This window comes from Alligator sinensis, unplaced genomic scaffold, assembly GCF_000455745.1.
Source record: "Alligator sinensis unplaced genomic scaffold, ASM45574v1 scaffold883_1, whole genome shotgun sequence".
Classification (NCBI taxonomy): domain Eukaryota; kingdom Metazoa; phylum Chordata; order Crocodylia; family Alligatoridae; genus Alligator; species Alligator sinensis.
In genome coordinates this window covers 2755838-2773311 of record NW_005842009.1, presented here as the reverse complement: position 1 = coordinate 2773311, position 17474 = coordinate 2755838, and the positions used below count along the sequence as shown (strand labels likewise).

Sequence of the window (17474 nt, the reverse complement as noted above, 5' to 3'; positions counted from 1 at the left end):
AATACTAAGTAGAATTTAGTTCCTTGCAGGAGTGGAGTGCACACTGCACTCTGCAGGAGTGGAGTGTCTTCTGTCCTGGATTATGCTGAATGGTAATTCATCAGGGTGCTTTCCCTTTGTAGCTATCTGGAAAAAAGACTCATGCCTAGGCCACTGGATTCCAAGAGTCAATTAGTTTCTACGAGTTCAGGCTACTGGAAATTTTACAGCACTGCATTAAAGTGTCACCTATGCTCCAGATGCTGTGACAGAATACTGAAAGAGAAGCAAGGTGTTGGGCATTATGGAGAAGTGAACAAGGACTGCAGGAAATGATGCTGAAAAATAACTCCTGACTTTCCACTGGGAGAGAGTCTCACTACATTCATATCCCCTAAATCTTTCTTGCCAAGGCCTGAGATACCCTTTCCCCAATCTCTAAGATTATAGTAGCAAATCTGACCTCTTTCTTCCCCCAGGACAATCTCCCTTTGCCACGAAAACAATGGCAAGAAATGTCTTTCTTTTTCCAGCAGCCCAGACACTCCTACTCCCAAATGAATGCTGCTGTGGAGAACTGCATCTCTTTTCCCCCTTAGGGCATGATTTGCTCCTCATGTTATAGAGTGAAGGAAAGCTCGTTCATGGGAAATAACCCCAGCATGGCCCCTAGGTTCACATCCATTCCCTTTAAAGGAAGGGAGATGCTACTTCAGGCTCTGCATTCTTCAATGAACAGATCTCATTGCAAATCCTTACTGACTTCTGTACCTGCTACTCCCTTCCATGCGTTTTTACGCTTTCATGTCAGTACCCAGATTGCCTTGCATCTAGTGATCAATCTTTCTGATCACTAGGCATCTCTGGGCCAGCTGAATAGCAGCAACAGAACAAACAAGTCATTCCTGATTTCCATTCAACCGGGACCTCATCTATAGGGTAAATTTACCATGCCTGGCAGCAGCACACAAACGTGTGGTGCTGCTCCATCTTAATCAAGAAGCAGTCCAGCTGTGTCTATGCAGCAGCACAGGTGGACTGATCAGCACAAGCATGAGCTAATGGGCAGCAGCACCCACCAGTAATCAGTAGCCCAATGCGCCATGCAGAGGTGGCTGTGCTGCTTCTGATTTAGGAAGCACCTGGAGAAGGACAGTATGTTTGAAGGAGCAGCAGATTGGCACAGTAAGTTGACTGTGTAGACATGTACCACGTCAACCACAGCAGCCAGCATAGTGGCTCTGACAAGGGACTGGGGGCAGCTTAACAGGACTGTTAAAGAGGAATAGTTCTGTGCTGCAATAGCCTGCCCTTTGTTTTCTGTACAGAAAAGATTTTTAAAGGGGTTTCCATGTCACTTCCCTTCATTCCCCCACACCATTGTGACAGTTGGTAGCAGATAGGGGATGCTAAGAAGTTATGGACCTGGTCATTTCTTAGGAAATATTAGACCGGACGGGGGTATTCAACTGTTACTACACTTATGGCCTAAATAAAATGCATGCATTTCAGGTACAGGCTCACGTCTCCAACAGCAAACTAAGGTGGGTAAGTTGGGACGTGTCGGGGGTCAGAATGGGAGAAATTAAGTATATTCAGAATGAAGGTAAAACGCAGGGCAGGGTGGCACCTTAGAGACTAACTGGTTCAGAGGCATGAGTTTTCATAGGCAACAGGTTTATTTGTCAGATGTAATTGGTTGTTGCCTACAAAAGCTCATGCCTCCGAACCAGTTAAATGCCACCCTGTCCTGACCTCCCTGGCTGACCTCATCCCAACATAGCTAACCATCTCTCAGGTATTCAGTGTGTCACTGTTCAAGTGTGACATTAACACACCAAAAACCACTGTAAAATGGCAAAAAAATTTATCAAAAGGCTGGAATAGACCTTTTTATGCCATTGCTAAAACTTCATTCTATTAAAGAGACCCTCCTCTAGAACAGAGGAGGATTTCACATCGCTGAAGAAAGCATTCTGCTCCCTCCCAACTGTCTAAATAGATTAATTTTGGATCTTTGGCACGCCAAAGGAACCCTCACAGAACACTCAGCGCCTTGTGTCCCATGTGATCTGGGCTCAGGACAACATTAATATTCCACAGGGCAAATAACAATGGTCTGTGAGATGCACAGTTATAGGGGCAAAAGCTGTAAAGGGCCACTATTTCTCCTGCTATCACTCATTTAGCTATGCACTAAACAAAATATACAAGTCACTGTTATCCTGTGAACTTTTACATCACATTTACCATCCCACTGCACACGATAAAAACAGACCAATCAATGGATTATAATAAAAACACTCAACTGAAGAAAAATAGGCTTTATGAAGTATTTTAGTTTTTACTGCTAATTCCAGCACCAGTACGGAGGGAGAAGTAATTAAATAGTTTTTTCTTTCAATTTCAGTTACTAAATATCTTCTTAGGTAGACATTTATTGCAGGTAGTTTGTCTGGCACAGAAGCCTAAAAAGGGCTCGCACGACATGTAAATAAGTGCTATTTTTGTTGCCACACTTAATGCACCACAGTGTTAGCTTACATTGCTAGTTTGTTCAGCACATACAACGTTCCATAGAAAACTGCTCTCAGGTGAGCAACACCTTGAACATCAAGTAATTCCAGTGCTCTGATCTGTTTCTCACACACTAGTTTAATTTTCTTTTACTTTGTTCACTCTACATTACAGCAGGAGCTGAACAATCTAGCGCTTTAACAGGACATCAAGAGCCCGTCCACAGGGATGAACCTGACATAGACAAAGTTTTGTATAAAACATTGCTAACAGCAGCCATGTTTAAGTTATTTTTTTGTCTAACAGGAGTAATTTCTCCCTATGTAGATCAGGAATAAGGGGAAACAAATGACTCAAGGCTAACTAGATAGAGGGCCTTCATCAATAGTTTTATATTACTTCTTGCCGTCTCCAAACCTCTGGCTGCCCCCATCAAAAAAAATCCTTCTTGTTCAGACTGCTCGAGAACACCAAAATACACATTTTGATAGCTCTAATTTGGCACTTAGAAAAAGCAGAACATAAGCTTTTGTCTGCATGTTCCTCCCCCCTCAACAACACACGGGCACCTTACCCAGTCACTGGAGACGTGTTGGGAGATTTGAGTAGTGACAGACAATTTTTTAAAGGACGAATTTATGGAAAGCAGCATGAGTGGAGGACAGTTACGTGGACAAAGAACCAGAGAGGTGGGCAGGAGCCAAAATGCAAAGGGCAATTTTACTTAAAAGACCAACTTTTTATTGTATGTTGGAGAAGTCTCCTTCCTCTGTACTGTCTTGTTTATAAATTACAATTCCCAAGAAGTGTTGAGTTCAGTTCAAGATAAAAGGAATAAAACAGTTGAAGTTCTAATTTTCACCAGGAATAAAAGTTACCACGATGCTCCTATGATACGCATTGTGTACAGGAAATGCTAGAGTCCTCCTGTACTTTGAGTCAGACACCTGTGTAGAAAACGAGTCACCGCTTCACTACTGCAGGTTGCAGGTGTAGCATCAGTCTGGTGCGTGCTGGCTGGCTTGTCACACAGAAACATGGGCCTCACCAATGAGGCTATAAGATGGCTGGAATCTCTGAAGAGACAGTGTCCAAAGGCTGCCAATGAGAGTCAGTCAAGGCATCATAAAGCTCTTCACTCTGTTCTACAAACTGCTTGTTTGCTTCACTCACATCTAACTGAGGAGCTGGATCTAAAGAAGGAAAGACATAAGACAGGAATGGATCACTTGCCAAGTGTGGTTAGAAATAAAGCAAAAGTAATTGAAATAAAGGCAGGGCTCACAAGACATTCCTAGCACTTGAACAGAACCTTTTATAGTTTCATAGTTTGTAGTGTCAGAAGGGACCTGAACAGATCATCAAGTCCAACCCCCTGCCCTGGGCAGGAACGAGTGCTGGGATCATAATAACCCAGCCAGATATCTATCTGACCTCCTCTTGAAGACCCCTAAGGTAGGGGAGAGAGCACCACCCGCCTTGGGAGCCCATTCCAGAGCCTGGCAGCCCTAACTATAAAGCAATGCCTCCTGATATCAAGCCTGAACCTGCTTTCAATCAATTTGTGGCAGTTATTCCTTGTTATCCCAGGTGGTGCCCAGGGGAACAGAGCCTCACCTATTTTCTTGTGGTCCCCCTGGTGAGTTTATAGATGGCAACCAGATCCCCTCTCAGTCTTCTCTCATGGAGGCTGAATAGATTCAGGCCCTTTAGTCTATCTTCATAGGGCCTGGTCTATCTGAACTCTCCCAAGCATTTCATAATCACACTGAACAAACATTACAACTACTAGGTGTGAATGGGATCACTGCTTTATTATTAGTAAAATAATAAAGTATACTGAGATTGACCAGCATCACAAAAAGCTGCTGCCGTCCTATTACTATTAACAATGTAATTTTAAAAAGAAACCCTGTGAGATTCCACTAAGCTCTATATCTGGGTTGCCAAAAAGTTTTGCTAGAGGGGAGAGAGGCAACCTCTTATCAAACTGATGGAGGGGAGGGATTTAACATTCCTTTGTAACATCTGCAGCCCAAAGATTAGATTCTCAGGCTAGCACAAGACATGAAGTGAAACTGAAATGTAAAAAGCTAAAAGACCCAACCCCCCGACATCATCAGGAGGATAATCATTGTAAGTGTGTTCATTTTAGTTGCATCAGATCTTAACAGATCAAAGGAAAGGAATCTTTTTAAAAATGATTTGATAATATATTTTTTGAATTTTATTAAAAGGAAAAAAAATCCAATGATAGGTGCATCGGAATCACAGCTTGCTGTATTACTTTTACAGTATTACAGTACAGGCATTGTCTTTTAAAATACTTTTGAAAGAAAATCAGCCATTTTGGCTGACTGATGACATACCCATATCTACAGCCCCCTTTACAAGGCCTGTTTTCCACTTTCTACATATACATTTGAGAGAACAGCAAGGCATCCCATAGAGTGCATACTCCATTCCTGTGACTGTCAGAATATCATATAAACATGTATTGTTCATTGTAGTTTATTTCTTAAATCAAAAAAGACAGTGACAGGCTGTTCTCTTTATCCAGGGGTTTCACAGAAAAACAGAATATATATCTGTGTTGTTTTGCAAGAAGGAGGGTCACCACAAGCTTTAAACTAGCTATTTTCAGGGACAGAAGGACATAAGCAGTATTCCATATAATCCTTTCAATGCTAGTGAAGCCAATTTGTCTCTCCCTTGGGAAGGCATAAGACTAGAATTGGAATTAGGATGAGGAGTAAGAATTTCACAGGGAAACTGGCATGGCACTGCCCACACTCTTAACCTAAAACTTCAGAAGACTCCAAATTAACTCAGAAGATACAGGAACGTTGGCTAATTCATGAAAGTATCAGCATAATTAAGAGAGACAATTCCAACAGAGAATTAAAGATATTTACCTTCCAATGCATCCTCACCAACTTCTTCATATGTCTAGAAAGACAAAAATAGCTTCAGGGCTATAAACATTTAATTGCATCCAAAGATGTCACCTGTTTGTCACTGGTGCCATGCATTGTAACCTTTCACCCATGGATGAAAGACTCCTTAGTATCCAAAGCTGGGGTCCATCAGTGGGAGTCTTCAGGGGTGAGATTCCATGCTAGGTCTCTAAGCAAAGCAGCACTTCCTGCAATCTGAGAAGTACTGCATGTGGTGGCCCATTCCTTTAGAGTACCCTCTATTTGCAGGGCTTGTGAATCCCCACAAAGCAGCCCTGCAGCTGCAATTCACAATATCTGTACCTGGGCAATCCTCCTCCAGCCAGAACTGGGGATTTTAGAGTCTCATTATACCTCTCTGACCCTTTTATAACTGGCATAAAGCAATTTGAGTAGATCTCTACCCACATGCAGTAAGAAATCACAAATACAAGCTAGGTGTTTGCTACGAGGCTTTGCTTCCTCATATGACAGAAATACAACCCAAGGACCCAGGAAAAAGGAGGAAAATAAACATCTACACTTTGTTTATGAAATGCTTTGCAATTTTTGCAATGAGAGACTGCTGCCATATAAAATATTATTACTATGCCCATACCTGCATAGTGCTCTGCGTGTACCCATACTGGGGGTAGCTGTAGCTGTAACTGCCTGTGTTCTGGTCATATCCCCACTGCGCATAGTAGTTCTGATATTGTTGGTAATATTGGTTATAATTATAGTTGTACATCTGATTGTACTCGGCCGTCTTCACACGGTTCCTTTAAAACAAATAAAAGGAAAAATTGACAAAAATGCAGAATAGTTAAGAAAAAAAATGGAAGGATAGGATCTGGCTTAATCAACATGATGCTCATTCCAATACTGCAGATTTCAGAGTTCATCAAATATCCTGTGCACTATATATGCATGCTTGTTTCTGTTATTAACACATGCTATAGAAGAAGGTGGGTGGGTGGCTTTCCAGCTCCATTCCTCCCCCCACTATTTTTTTCCTTATTAAAATGCTTTGCTTCCTTCCTATGGGAGCCTTTCGACCCCACTATGTGGACAATGGGGAGAGTACAGCTCTGAAGCATAAGCATCAGTTTAGGACTATCTAGACTCACTGGAATCCATGATTCAAGTACTAAGTGAGTGGATTCATCCCTTTTCTTCTTCTAATAAAGTAGATACATTGGATATTACACAACTTGCTATAATATAGTGTTGGATTTTGAAAGCAGAAGCCCCATGTACTGTATGAAGGTGTGAGATAGGGTATATGCCTATTTTGCAAAGCTATAAACTATGTAATGTACAAAATTTCCCCTCCCCAGACAGAAGGCTGCATGACAACTGGGTGACCCCTCCCTCTGAGAGATGGGTTAACTTCAGTGCTGTTATATGCATTCAATTTAAAGCATTTCTGGGGTTAAAAAGTCTTTAGAAATAAAAGTGGTAATTTTCAAATGGTCTACCAATGGAATCTACCAAACTCTATTTGTCATATAATTAAAATGCTTTTAAGGTGCTGATTCCCCTCTGAGTAATGCACCTTAGGTTGAAAAGTATCATATATGCCTTGAAAATGGAAATATTATTTCACATAGAACACCATGCTCATTTAGGAAATTAAAGAGAACTAGCCCAAAGATCAAACAAACTATCTTTTGATTACAGTGTAATCCCTACCCCTCTTCCATTCAAGAATTTTGAGAACACTGAAAATCTTGAGTATTGGTAAAAGGCTGAACAATTATTTATTATTTGTCCTACCACAGACAGCATGAGCTTCAGCCATAGAACAGGACCCCATTGTGCCAGGTTCTGTATAAACACAGAACAAAATGTTGACCTTTGCTCCAAAGGGTTAAGCTCCATTGATCACTGCACTGGAATAGGTAGGTGATCAAGTTTTATCTAGAAGTCAAATGAGCAAGATGAGACTATTCCATGTTTTAATGGAAGTGGATACTACCAGGTCAAAAATCATTTAAAAAAAAAAAAAGCCAAGAACTTCTTCCTAAAGGCTGCGATTAAAATATAATTTTTAAATACACATAGGCATTGTTTGATTGTTTTATTTCACTCAGATTGCAAAACGTTACTGGACTGGTCCATTTAATCAGATTTTCTTTTGTTCATAATCAGTTTCAGGTGAGTTTCACTCTTTAGATTGTCTTGCACTAGCACAACGGGCCTATTTTTTATATTTATGGTCATTCCTATGTTAATTTTGAGACTTTTACATAGTTTCATAGTTTCATAGTTTTAGGGTCGGAAGGGACCTAATAGAACTTCTAGCCCGCCCCCCCGCCAGGGCGGGAGAACAACAAAAAACCCTAAAAACAAAAACGGGACTCAAATGAGTCCAGCCAGGTAGGCATCCAGCCTCTTCTTAAAGACCCCCACGGTAGGGGCCAGCACCACCTCCCTTGGAAGTTGGTTCCAGCTCCTAGCTGCCCTAACTGTGAAGTAATTTTTTCGGATGTCCAATCTGTACCTCCTCTCCATCAACTTGTGCCCATTATTCCTTGTTATGCCAGCGGGGGCTAGGGGAAACAGCGTCTCCCCCAAACCCTTCTGGTTCCCCCTAGTGAGTTTATAGACGGTCACCAGGTCCCCCCTCAGCCTTCTCTTGTGGAGGCTGAATAGGTTCAAGTCCCGCAGTCTCTCACTGTAGGGTCTGCCCTGTTGTCCCCGGATCATGCGGGTGGCCCTCCTCTGGACCCTCTCCATGTTGTCCACATCCCTCCTGAAATGGGGCGCACAGAACTGGACACAATACTCCAGCTGCGGCCTGACCAGCGTCGCATAGAGGGGGAGGATCACCTCCCTGGCTCTACTCGAGATGCACCTGTGGATGCACGACAAGGTCCGGTTAGCCCTGCCAACCATGACCTCGCATTGTCGGCCCATGTTCATCTTGGAGTCAATAATGACACCAAGATCCCTTTCCGCCTCCGTGCTCTCAAGTAGGGAGTTCCCCATCGTATAAGTGTGCTGCTGGTTCCTACTACCCAAGTGCAGCACCCTGCACTTGTCCGTATTGAAACACATCCTGTTCCTGTTTGCCCACCCCTGTAACCTATCCAGATCCTTCTGCAATCTCTCTCTCCCTGCTAGCGTGCTCACCTCCCCCCAAATTTTGGTGTCATCAGCGAATTTAAACAGGTTGCTTTCCACCCCAACATCAAGATCGCTGATGAAGAAATTGAACAGCGCAGGCCCCAGGACTGAGCCCTGGGGGACTCCACTACCCACCTCCCCCCAAGTCGAGTATGATCCATCCACCACCACCCTCTGAGTGCGACCCTTCAGCCAATCTGCAATCCATCTGACTGTGTAGGCATCTATGCCATAGTCGCCTAGTTTATTAATTAGGATGGGGTGAGAGACGGTGTCAAAGGCCTTACTGAAGTCCAGAAAGACTACATCCACCGCGACACCTGCGTCCATGGCCATACAGAGAGGTACCAAAACACTCTGGATAGGTGCCTAATTGATAGATCATAGTCTAATGCTAGATTACACTTGTAACAGAGTAAAAAAATCTGGTATACCTATCCGCATTAAGCTTATATTTTTAAATGAGTTTTGTACTAGGGCTGTGCAAAGCTTTGGTCGCGGATTCGATTTGGTGGCCAAATCTCCGAATCTGAATCGAATCAGAGGACCCTTTAATCTCTCCGAATTGAATAGGAACCCTCCAAATCGATTTGGACACAGACACAGCTTTAAATGTTTTTTCTACATACCTCTAGGTAGCCGGGGCTCATGAATGCTGCAATGGTGGGGCACATGAAGTGTCCCACAGGAGTGCGGGGTGCTCTCCAGCGCGCTCAGCAGCAGACCAGTGGACTTCTGGTCCACTTCTGGGTCCACTGGGGAGTGTGCTGGGGGGCCTCTCCATGCCCCCCCAGCTCAGCGACTGGTGCCTCCTGGGCCTGGGGGGGCACCCAGGGTCCCGCCGTGGCTGATTGCTGAGCATTGTAACACTAATGTCAACATTCATGTCATTTATTACTGAAACTATCTTTACATCATTTCTTTTTAAAAGCAAATTTTAAACTGTTTACAAAACTAAATTAAGAAAGTCAGTAATATTAACTAAAGAGATTCTGCTCTGTCAACAACCACTGAAGTTAAATACAAAAATACAAATTATTTTTCTAAGAATTATGATTATTACTATTATTATTATTATTATTTTAAAAGCACACTCACGCTTTTGGTATGGCCACGCTCAAACGTATAGGTTTGGAGCCCAACCCCACAGCTCCTTGGCATTCTGTCAGGGCTCTCTTCTGTTCCAGTTCATCAGTGAATTTCACAAACCCGTAGCCTCTGCAAAGATATGGCACGGAATGCATTATAGTCTAGCAAAAGGCACATACATTTTGTAAGAAATACTCTACAGATAATGAAACAGACTTAGGAAACCTTTTTGCTAGTGAAATGACTGAAGTGAAAGTCTGGCCATGTTTCCAGCAGGCATTAAATAATTCCCTATTCTAACCACTTTATATTTGCAGTTTCAGGTGTTTCATGTCTTAATATCTGTAGTATGCTCAGAGGCATCAGAAAAATATTGTACATCTTGTGCCAATGGATTTTTGGGGACCTTTATGGAAGTAACATGCAATGTGCTGGAACTGACAGCTTGAACCAGGGGTCAAACACAAGGGAAAGATAGAAGGCAGACACCAACCTGACTCCCCAGGCATTGGTAAAGATTGACTGGATCTACTCTGCACACTATTACTTGAACAATAGTGGCAACCAGCTGGCAGCCCTTCAATACCAGCCCTGTCAATATTGCTAAACATAGTGGAACTGAAATTGTCAGCAATGGTAGGAAATGGGAGAGAAAAATATTTCCTGCTAAAGAAAAGGTCTTGGAGCAGCCCCAGACACTGCAGTAAGTCAGAGAAAACAGCAGAGCACGACTCAGTAATGGCAGACTCTTGAGATGGGATAGGATGCCTCACAAAGCAGAAGTTCAAGGACTTAGGAGTGGGAGGAGAACAGAGTCCGTCCAGGTGGAAAGAGGAGGTAAGGAAGAAAAAAGCTGATCTATATGAAGAGGTCTGTGTGTGGTGTAAATTTATAGCATCAGCTATTCCATGCTAACTCCCCATGTGGACACTTAGTGTGCACTAAGTGCACAGTAACTTGCTGCACTTTAAAAGTGGAATAAACTACCATACACAAGAGTTTCAAATGCTCAACTAGTATACTCTAAATTCATATCCAGCTTCTGCACGTTAACTTTCCCCCCAGTGCAGACAAGCCCCAAGTCAGAGTTTGGGCTTTTCTACACAAAAACTGAAGTTGTTAAACCCCCTGTGTGGACACTCATTTCTGTTTAAAACTGGTCATACTGGTTTAGCTTGCTTCCTGCAAACATACAAGGGCAAACTAAACGAGCATAAGCCAGGTTTAAAATCAATGTAAGTGTTCACATGCAAAATGGCACCAATCAGTTTAAAAAAAATCACACCTTTAACAAAACCACTGCAACTCTGTAGATCAGACCCTCATGTGAGAAGATGGAGAGGTTTTACAGCTGGGGAAAAAAACCAGAGAGAGTCTTTTACAGCTAGGGGAAAAAACCCGAAGAGAAAGAGTCTGACCACAGCACTCTTCTTGGCATAAAACCAGGGCACTCACTTCCCCCAAGATATGTTTTGCTTTTAAACAAGGAGACTGAGCAAAGGGCCCCTTTATGAAGAAGATATAACAGAAGAGAGAATAGTGTATTTTGGAAGCATGTTTACTTATGTCAAGAGAAAAAGATTTCTGAAGTCTGGATTTGGCTGGGCCAGTTCCTGAGTCTGAAGATGAGGCTTGGGCTACAGAGGGTTTAGACAATGTTTGGTTTGGTGTCTGACCTCTACCCCAAACCATAAAACATTCAGAAAATATTCACAAACACTTAAAGAATTTAGAAGCACATTTAAAAAAGGCCTGGTGCCCACACATCACCTATGTGCTTCTGAAAACCCACACAGACAATGTAACATATTTTTAATATAATAGATGCACAGCCTAAAGCCAACAGAACAGCAAAAAAAAAAAAAAAAGCACGGTGAATAGCAATGATCCCACATGCTGAGCATTTAATATAGAAAATTCAGTCCAGAGTTCTGATTTTGCTAAGTCATAAGTAAAACTAGTTGGATTATTCCTTTTCCCTTCCTGCATTGGCCCTCTTCCCTTTAACAGAAGCAAAGTTTCAGAGTTGAGAGATGGCATATTTTCCCCTTTTCATGGCATATAAAGTAGGAGAGAGGAAACATACAGGAAAACTTACTTGGAAACTCCTGATTGGTCCAAGACAACTTTACCACCTCTACATGATGGGTAAACTTTAACAAAAAACTCATATAGCATGCCATCATCCACATCAGGGGTCAAATCTCCCACAAAAAGCGAGTATTCCGGACTGAAGACAAAGAATACATTTTAAGAACAGTAGTAAAACCAACAGAATGTTATAAAGCCAGATATCTGGCAATATTTGAAAATACCCAGAGATACAAACAAATACTTTAGAAGTTTTCAACTGGGATGTCTAAGAGAGTATTTTCAAATGTTTATTTTTACTGGTCTCTGCTGCTAATATTTTTCCACTCAGTTGGAGCAGCAAAACCAGACTCTCAATTTCACTTTTTATTTGTGGATAATTCACTCTCTCGCCAATTCTAATAAATTGGTTCCTGTCATTGTGTTTGGGTTTCTGGCACCGCAAGAGAACATTCCAAACATAACTATTTTCACTGCATTTATTTTTATTTATTTAACTTCTGTTCATGTTTGCTTTATAACTGAACTCTTCTACAAAACTAAGTGAATTAAAAATACTTTGATAAGTATACTCTGTACACAGTGTTTTAGATTCTCAAAGGATCCCTATCCACTTGTGGACAGCTTATTTCTAGATGTGCTAGTTTCCATTTTATTAACCCTTAATTGTAAGGTATCAATTACAGGCCCTGGTGCTATGAATATTACACACATGTAATCCCACTGAAGTCAGGGGTACTATACATGCTTAAAATTAAGAACCTGCTCTGAGGTGTGGTGTCATATTTTAAATCCTAGAATTCTTAAAGTGTTTGGCAGATCACAATTGCATGGAAATAGGATGCCTTGTCTTTCTTTCCCATGCTACTGCATAGGTGGGTTGTCAGATTTAGAATAGGAATAGTTTAAAGGTTATGGAGACAACCCACAAAAGGCACAGGACTGATCTTCAGGAGATTCAGTCTGCTCCTGTCTTTGCCATTAATTCACTGTATGGCACTGTGAAGAACTAGACACATTTATGACATTACATAAATTATATACATTTATATATGTAAACTACTTCGTGATCCATGTATACTGTATCCTTAGTCTTTCCACTATATTTTGTTACACACTAGAGCAATCTCCTTTCTTAGTTATGGGTTTCAGTTGCTTAGCATTACTAGCCAGAGTAATGCTAAGCAATTATCAAGATCAGCACTGTGCTATTTTGCTCAGTGCTGATCTGGTCCAGCAAAGCTTCATATTCAGATCTGCACTCTCTGAATCCTCTTTGCAAGGGAGATGGCAAACAGACTTCAAACAGGCAAATGTTATATTTTGGTAATGATCACTTACCTGTTATCAGGTTGTTTTCCGTATGTTGCATAATTCAGTTTAAATCGTTTTGCCTGCAACAAGGAGAAGGAGAAAACAACAATATGAAAACCACACAGGTTCACATTAAAAAAAATGTTTAGAAACTCAATTAGAAAAAATGCCAGTAAGTTAGGCTCATTTTGTACCTTTTTCTAATAATGTAAAATGGTCAACACAAGCAGGTCAGCAGCTTAAAGCATCTGGGATCAAATCCTCAGCTGGTGTGAACTGACATCAATAGACCTATGACAATTTACATCAATTAAGGATCTTCCCCTTGGACAGGAAGTTTTGCCTTGCTACATTGTAAGATTAGGACTACTTAATATTTTAATAAAGATATTAAAAAGCTAGCAAAGCCCTGGTGACACATCAGGGTCACCCATCTTCCCATCTCCAGAGAGATTAGGAAAATGGAAGTGGCAAAAACAAATATTAAATGACGTCTTCAATTGTTGTGGGATCATTTTTTCAGTAAAATAATAGTACATAAACTTTGAGATTTGTAATTTACAGGAAAATTAACCATGCAGAGGGTGACACATTGGAAATCAAAACAAGTCCTGAAACATAACAACACTGCCAGGTTTTTTATACACTGAATCACTATTTTCCATATTTCAGATTCAGATGAGGCTTAGGCAGAATTTAGATGCCCAAAATTCTCAGTCCTCAAAATCCCCGCAGGAGACACCTAAACTTAAGAGGCACTTTACTTTAAAGTTCTCCAGGCACTGGGAGCTGGGCCTCTACGCACACCCAGAACTGCTCCAGTCTTGAGCAGCTTATTACCCAGCTCATATCGAAGTCCTATCAGGATTCAGAAACTAGGTGATATTCTGTATAAGTCCCTGCGAACAACCTAGCATACAATTACAGAAGTTCTTTTCCTACCAAATGCAGTGGTGGCTGCCACTCTCTTTTGCACAAGACAGGAAGAGGTGCTTCTCATATATCATTGGATAGAAGACCGTGGGAGACACAGGTTGGAGTCTTTCCTCAGCCCAAAGGCATTCAAATCCATATTCTTATCTCCCAAGAAAGTACCTAAACTTCTAGGCTAGAAGTTATTCTGAACAAGGGCCGTGGCATACCCAATCCTCCTACTGATGCCGTGCAGTGCAGAATTCAAGATTCATCAGGTCAGAGAGAAAGCACAAAAGGGAACATGACTCTCTAGGCCCAGTGGTCAGGAAGAGGGGAGTCCTGTGTTTTGGTCTGTGCCGCCAGGCCTGCTTCATTAAAACAATCCTAGGAACACAGACCAGAACCCAGGGCTTCCCCCATCTCAGCTAACTGCCCTAACTACTAGCCTGGAGATCCATGCTCCCTCTTGTGCTCTCTTGCTGGCCAAATTAATCTTGAATTTCTTGTTGCACAATGGAACCTGCCCCTACCCGTGGCCTTCTCAAGATTCCAGATTCCATTCCTGAACCTAGTCCTTCGTTACAATGGTTTGGATTTAAAAAAAATTATAATGAAAATATTTCCATTTACGCAGAGGGAGAGAGGCAGGCAGAGTCCTTTTGATTTCTGCACAGATCCAGTCACAGACCTGGGGACATTGTGACCATCACTACTACCTTCTCCAGTTGTGTTTTAAAAGAAAAATGTGAAACCCATGTGAAAGAACAGTGCAGGTGCCCATATACCAGGAGAGGGTCCCAGGCTGTAGATGCAAAATGGATGGACATAACTAATCCTCAGAGAAGGGCAGAACTGGAGACAAGCCCCTGTCCTCAGTGTTTCCTATGGGCTAGTTCTAGGTGGCTGCAAGATGAGCGTAATGACTTTAGGCAGCATCCTGTTGTGTACTGGACATTTTGGCTCTAACTCCTCTTGTGTTCTGTATAGAAAGCAAATATACATAATACAGGTTTGGAATTCCAACTGGGAGCTAAGCATCTTACGTGGCGGTACCAAGGTTTTTACTTGGATCTAGCTCGTGTGCAATTTTGGTAAGCACATTCAGTTCAAATGGATCTGGATAACATCTGTTTACTAGAACTTAAGAATGAAGCCAGGTTTAAATCTATTTTGGCAAACCAAAGTAACCCAAACCTACTGAATCCTTAGTTCCATTTCAATCACAGATACCAGTGCAGTGCTACACACAGATTATGATTAACAGGTTACATGGGGAACCACAGGAGCCATATGCAGACTGCTTTTTTCCTTGTTGCTGCCTTCATCTGCCACACGCTACACTGCAAAGGATCAGAAACAATGCAATAAAACTGTCACATTAGTGTACGGTACGTACATTTTATCCCTCTATTTACCTTGAAAGGTGTCTTAAATAATTAATGCAACTCTTCTACAGAATTTTATCAGAAAATGGTTAGTAATATTATACCCCGTAGACGCCCTAAGAAAACAAAAACTTCCACTTAGATGATTATTCGTCAATACCTTGGTTCCTAATCACTGTTCGCTGCAGAACCCCCCTTTCTTCATCCTGTTCCAATCTCTCTCCCTTACTAGTTAGTTAATTTACTTACTGGTGTGGCACCAGGAAGCGGCTTTCCATTGATTTTGTGTAAACATTTCTCTGCAGTAGCCAGATCTGCAAATTCCACAAAGCAATAGCCCGCAGGAATTCTGACCATGGAGAAAAGGAAAGAGAAAGTTTTAAGAATTCGCCTAAGTGCAAGACTTATAATCAGGGGGTGAGTTATTCACTGCAGTTGTCATTTTGACATCAAAACTAAATTTTTTAAATGTAAATTTCAGCTTTCACAGAGGAACTACTAAATAGCAAATACTTGCCAGTGAAGGGCCCTTTCATGCATCACACAAGCTCATGTCAGCTGTGTTCTGGTACACAGCCAGTAGCAAGGGGAAAATCCTAGATTTTGCATCAATCCCATCAAAAAAGAAGTCTTTTTCTCCCCAAAATGACTATAATTTTTGGTTAAGTAAGCACACATTTCTCCAGTAGAATCCAATCATTGTCATGTTGAGCCTACATTATCTGCACGTTAACTGACACCTTATTTTATTTTCAATTTGTTGACTACATTCTGCTTATTCTAAGAAAGTTCAAAAGTGCCATGTAAGGCTCTGGCATGAAGTTGAATTATTTGCTTTAGATTTCCAGTTCTTACTATCACTGGTATAACTCCACTGGTAGTACCATGAGAGTAGATTGGTGGCATTCCCCGTTGGAATCTGATGTCTTCATCCTGCACTGGGCAACATACGGGTTGACCAAAACTCCCCTCGGGGCATAACCCTGTTAGCAGAGACGACCGTAGCAGGGAGCAGGGCTTGGGGCAAACCAGCCTGTGAAGCAGCCGGTGGTGGGGAGGAGCGGGGGAGACAAGCAGCCAGGTGCGAAGCTGGCAGCGGCGCGGAGTCACCAGCACTAGGTGGGCCCTGCAGCAGGGGCCGTGGCTGCTCCACCTGGCTCTGCAGAGCCCTCCAAATGCAGGGCCCCCCAATTTGCGCCCCTCAGGGATGGTGCTGGCTGTTAGGAAAGCACAGCGGATAAAACAACGGCAGCTGCCTCCTTGGCTATTAGGACTGTAGGTGCCCTGTTGTTTGGAAGTGGAGGAGAGGAGACAGGGGAAGGAGTCTAGCACAGAAAAGGCCAAAACCCTTAAACCAAGCGGCGCGACTGAAAACCAGCGACACATCCTCGAACGACTGGGAAGCGCGCACGGACGCTTACCCTGTCAATCGATTGCGGATGATTTTCACGCTCAGCACAAGCTCTCCCATGGTGGCGAAGGCTCTCGAAACAAAGTTCTCGTCCATGTACGGCTCCAGCTACACGAGGAGGCAAAAGTTAGGGCGGGGAAACGCAGAGCTCCACAATCGCAGAGGAGCCGGGCTGGCGAGTTCAACGCCGCCGTGTCGTCCCCAGTCGAAAGGACGCAGGAGCCTGCCATCCACCCTGCCCTCACCCCGCACCTGCCACCCCACGTGCGTAAAAGGTGTCCATAACTGCTGGAGGGATGCAGGGAGAAAGGCGACCCCCACAGCCGTGGGGCACAACTCCTTCCTGACGCCGACCCCTGCGAGGAGGGCGCAGACCCCCGGCTTTAGGGCCAGCAGAACTCCCCGTGCCTCTGCACGAGGCTGACCCCACCCCCTGGCCAGACCCAGCCGCCCTGCCGGAGCTCCGGGCCCGGGGTTGTCCATAACTGCTGGAGGGATGCAGGGAGAAAGGCGACCCCCACAGCCGTGGGGCACAACTCCTTCCTGACGCCGACCCCTGCGAGGAGGGCGCAGACCCCCGGCTTTAGGGCCAGCAGAACTCCCCGTGCCTCTGCACGAGGCTGACCCCACCCCCTGGCCAGACCCAGCCGCCCTGCCGGAGCTCCGGGCCCGGGGTGAGGACGGGGACCCCGGCAGGGCCCGGCC

General features: G+C 43.2%; 1 protein-coding gene across 1 annotated transcript; it reads right to left on the bottom strand.

The window, feature by feature from the left end:
- Positions 1 to 2306: 2306 nt before the first annotated feature.
- On the bottom strand, positions 2307 to 17252 carry TRNAU1AP (tRNA selenocysteine 1 associated protein 1). The gene is made up of 9 exons (XM_006021893.3): positions 17022 to 17252; positions 16780 to 16877; positions 15608 to 15707; positions 13086 to 13138; positions 11752 to 11883; positions 9663 to 9782; positions 6052 to 6214; positions 5412 to 5445; positions 2307 to 3689 (listed from the first exon to the last, which is right to left on the bottom strand). Exons 1-9 carry the CDS (start codon positions 17250 to 17252, stop codon positions 3553 to 3555), a joined length of 1068 nt encoding a protein of 355 aa, XP_006021955.1. The 3' UTR covers positions 2307 to 3552.
- Positions 17253 to 17474: the final 222 nt, after the last annotated feature.

What these genes read in the sequence shown, in the direction of transcription:
- TRNAU1AP (XM_006021893.3), bottom strand. Translation starts at nt 17,252, where the DNA reads ATGGACAACCCCGGGCCCGGAGCTCCGGCAGGGCGGCTGGGTCTGGCC. An exon ending in GGAAAACAACCTGATAACAG is followed by an intron (nt 11,884 to 13,085) that starts GTAAGTGATCAT and finishes CTTTGTCTTCAG; the next exon opens with TCCGGAATACTCGCTTTTTG. An exon ending in AGCGTGGCCATACCAAAAGC is followed by an intron (nt 6,215 to 9,662) that starts GTGAGTGTGCTT and finishes TTTGTTTTAAAG; the next exon opens with GAACCGTGTGAAGACGGCCG.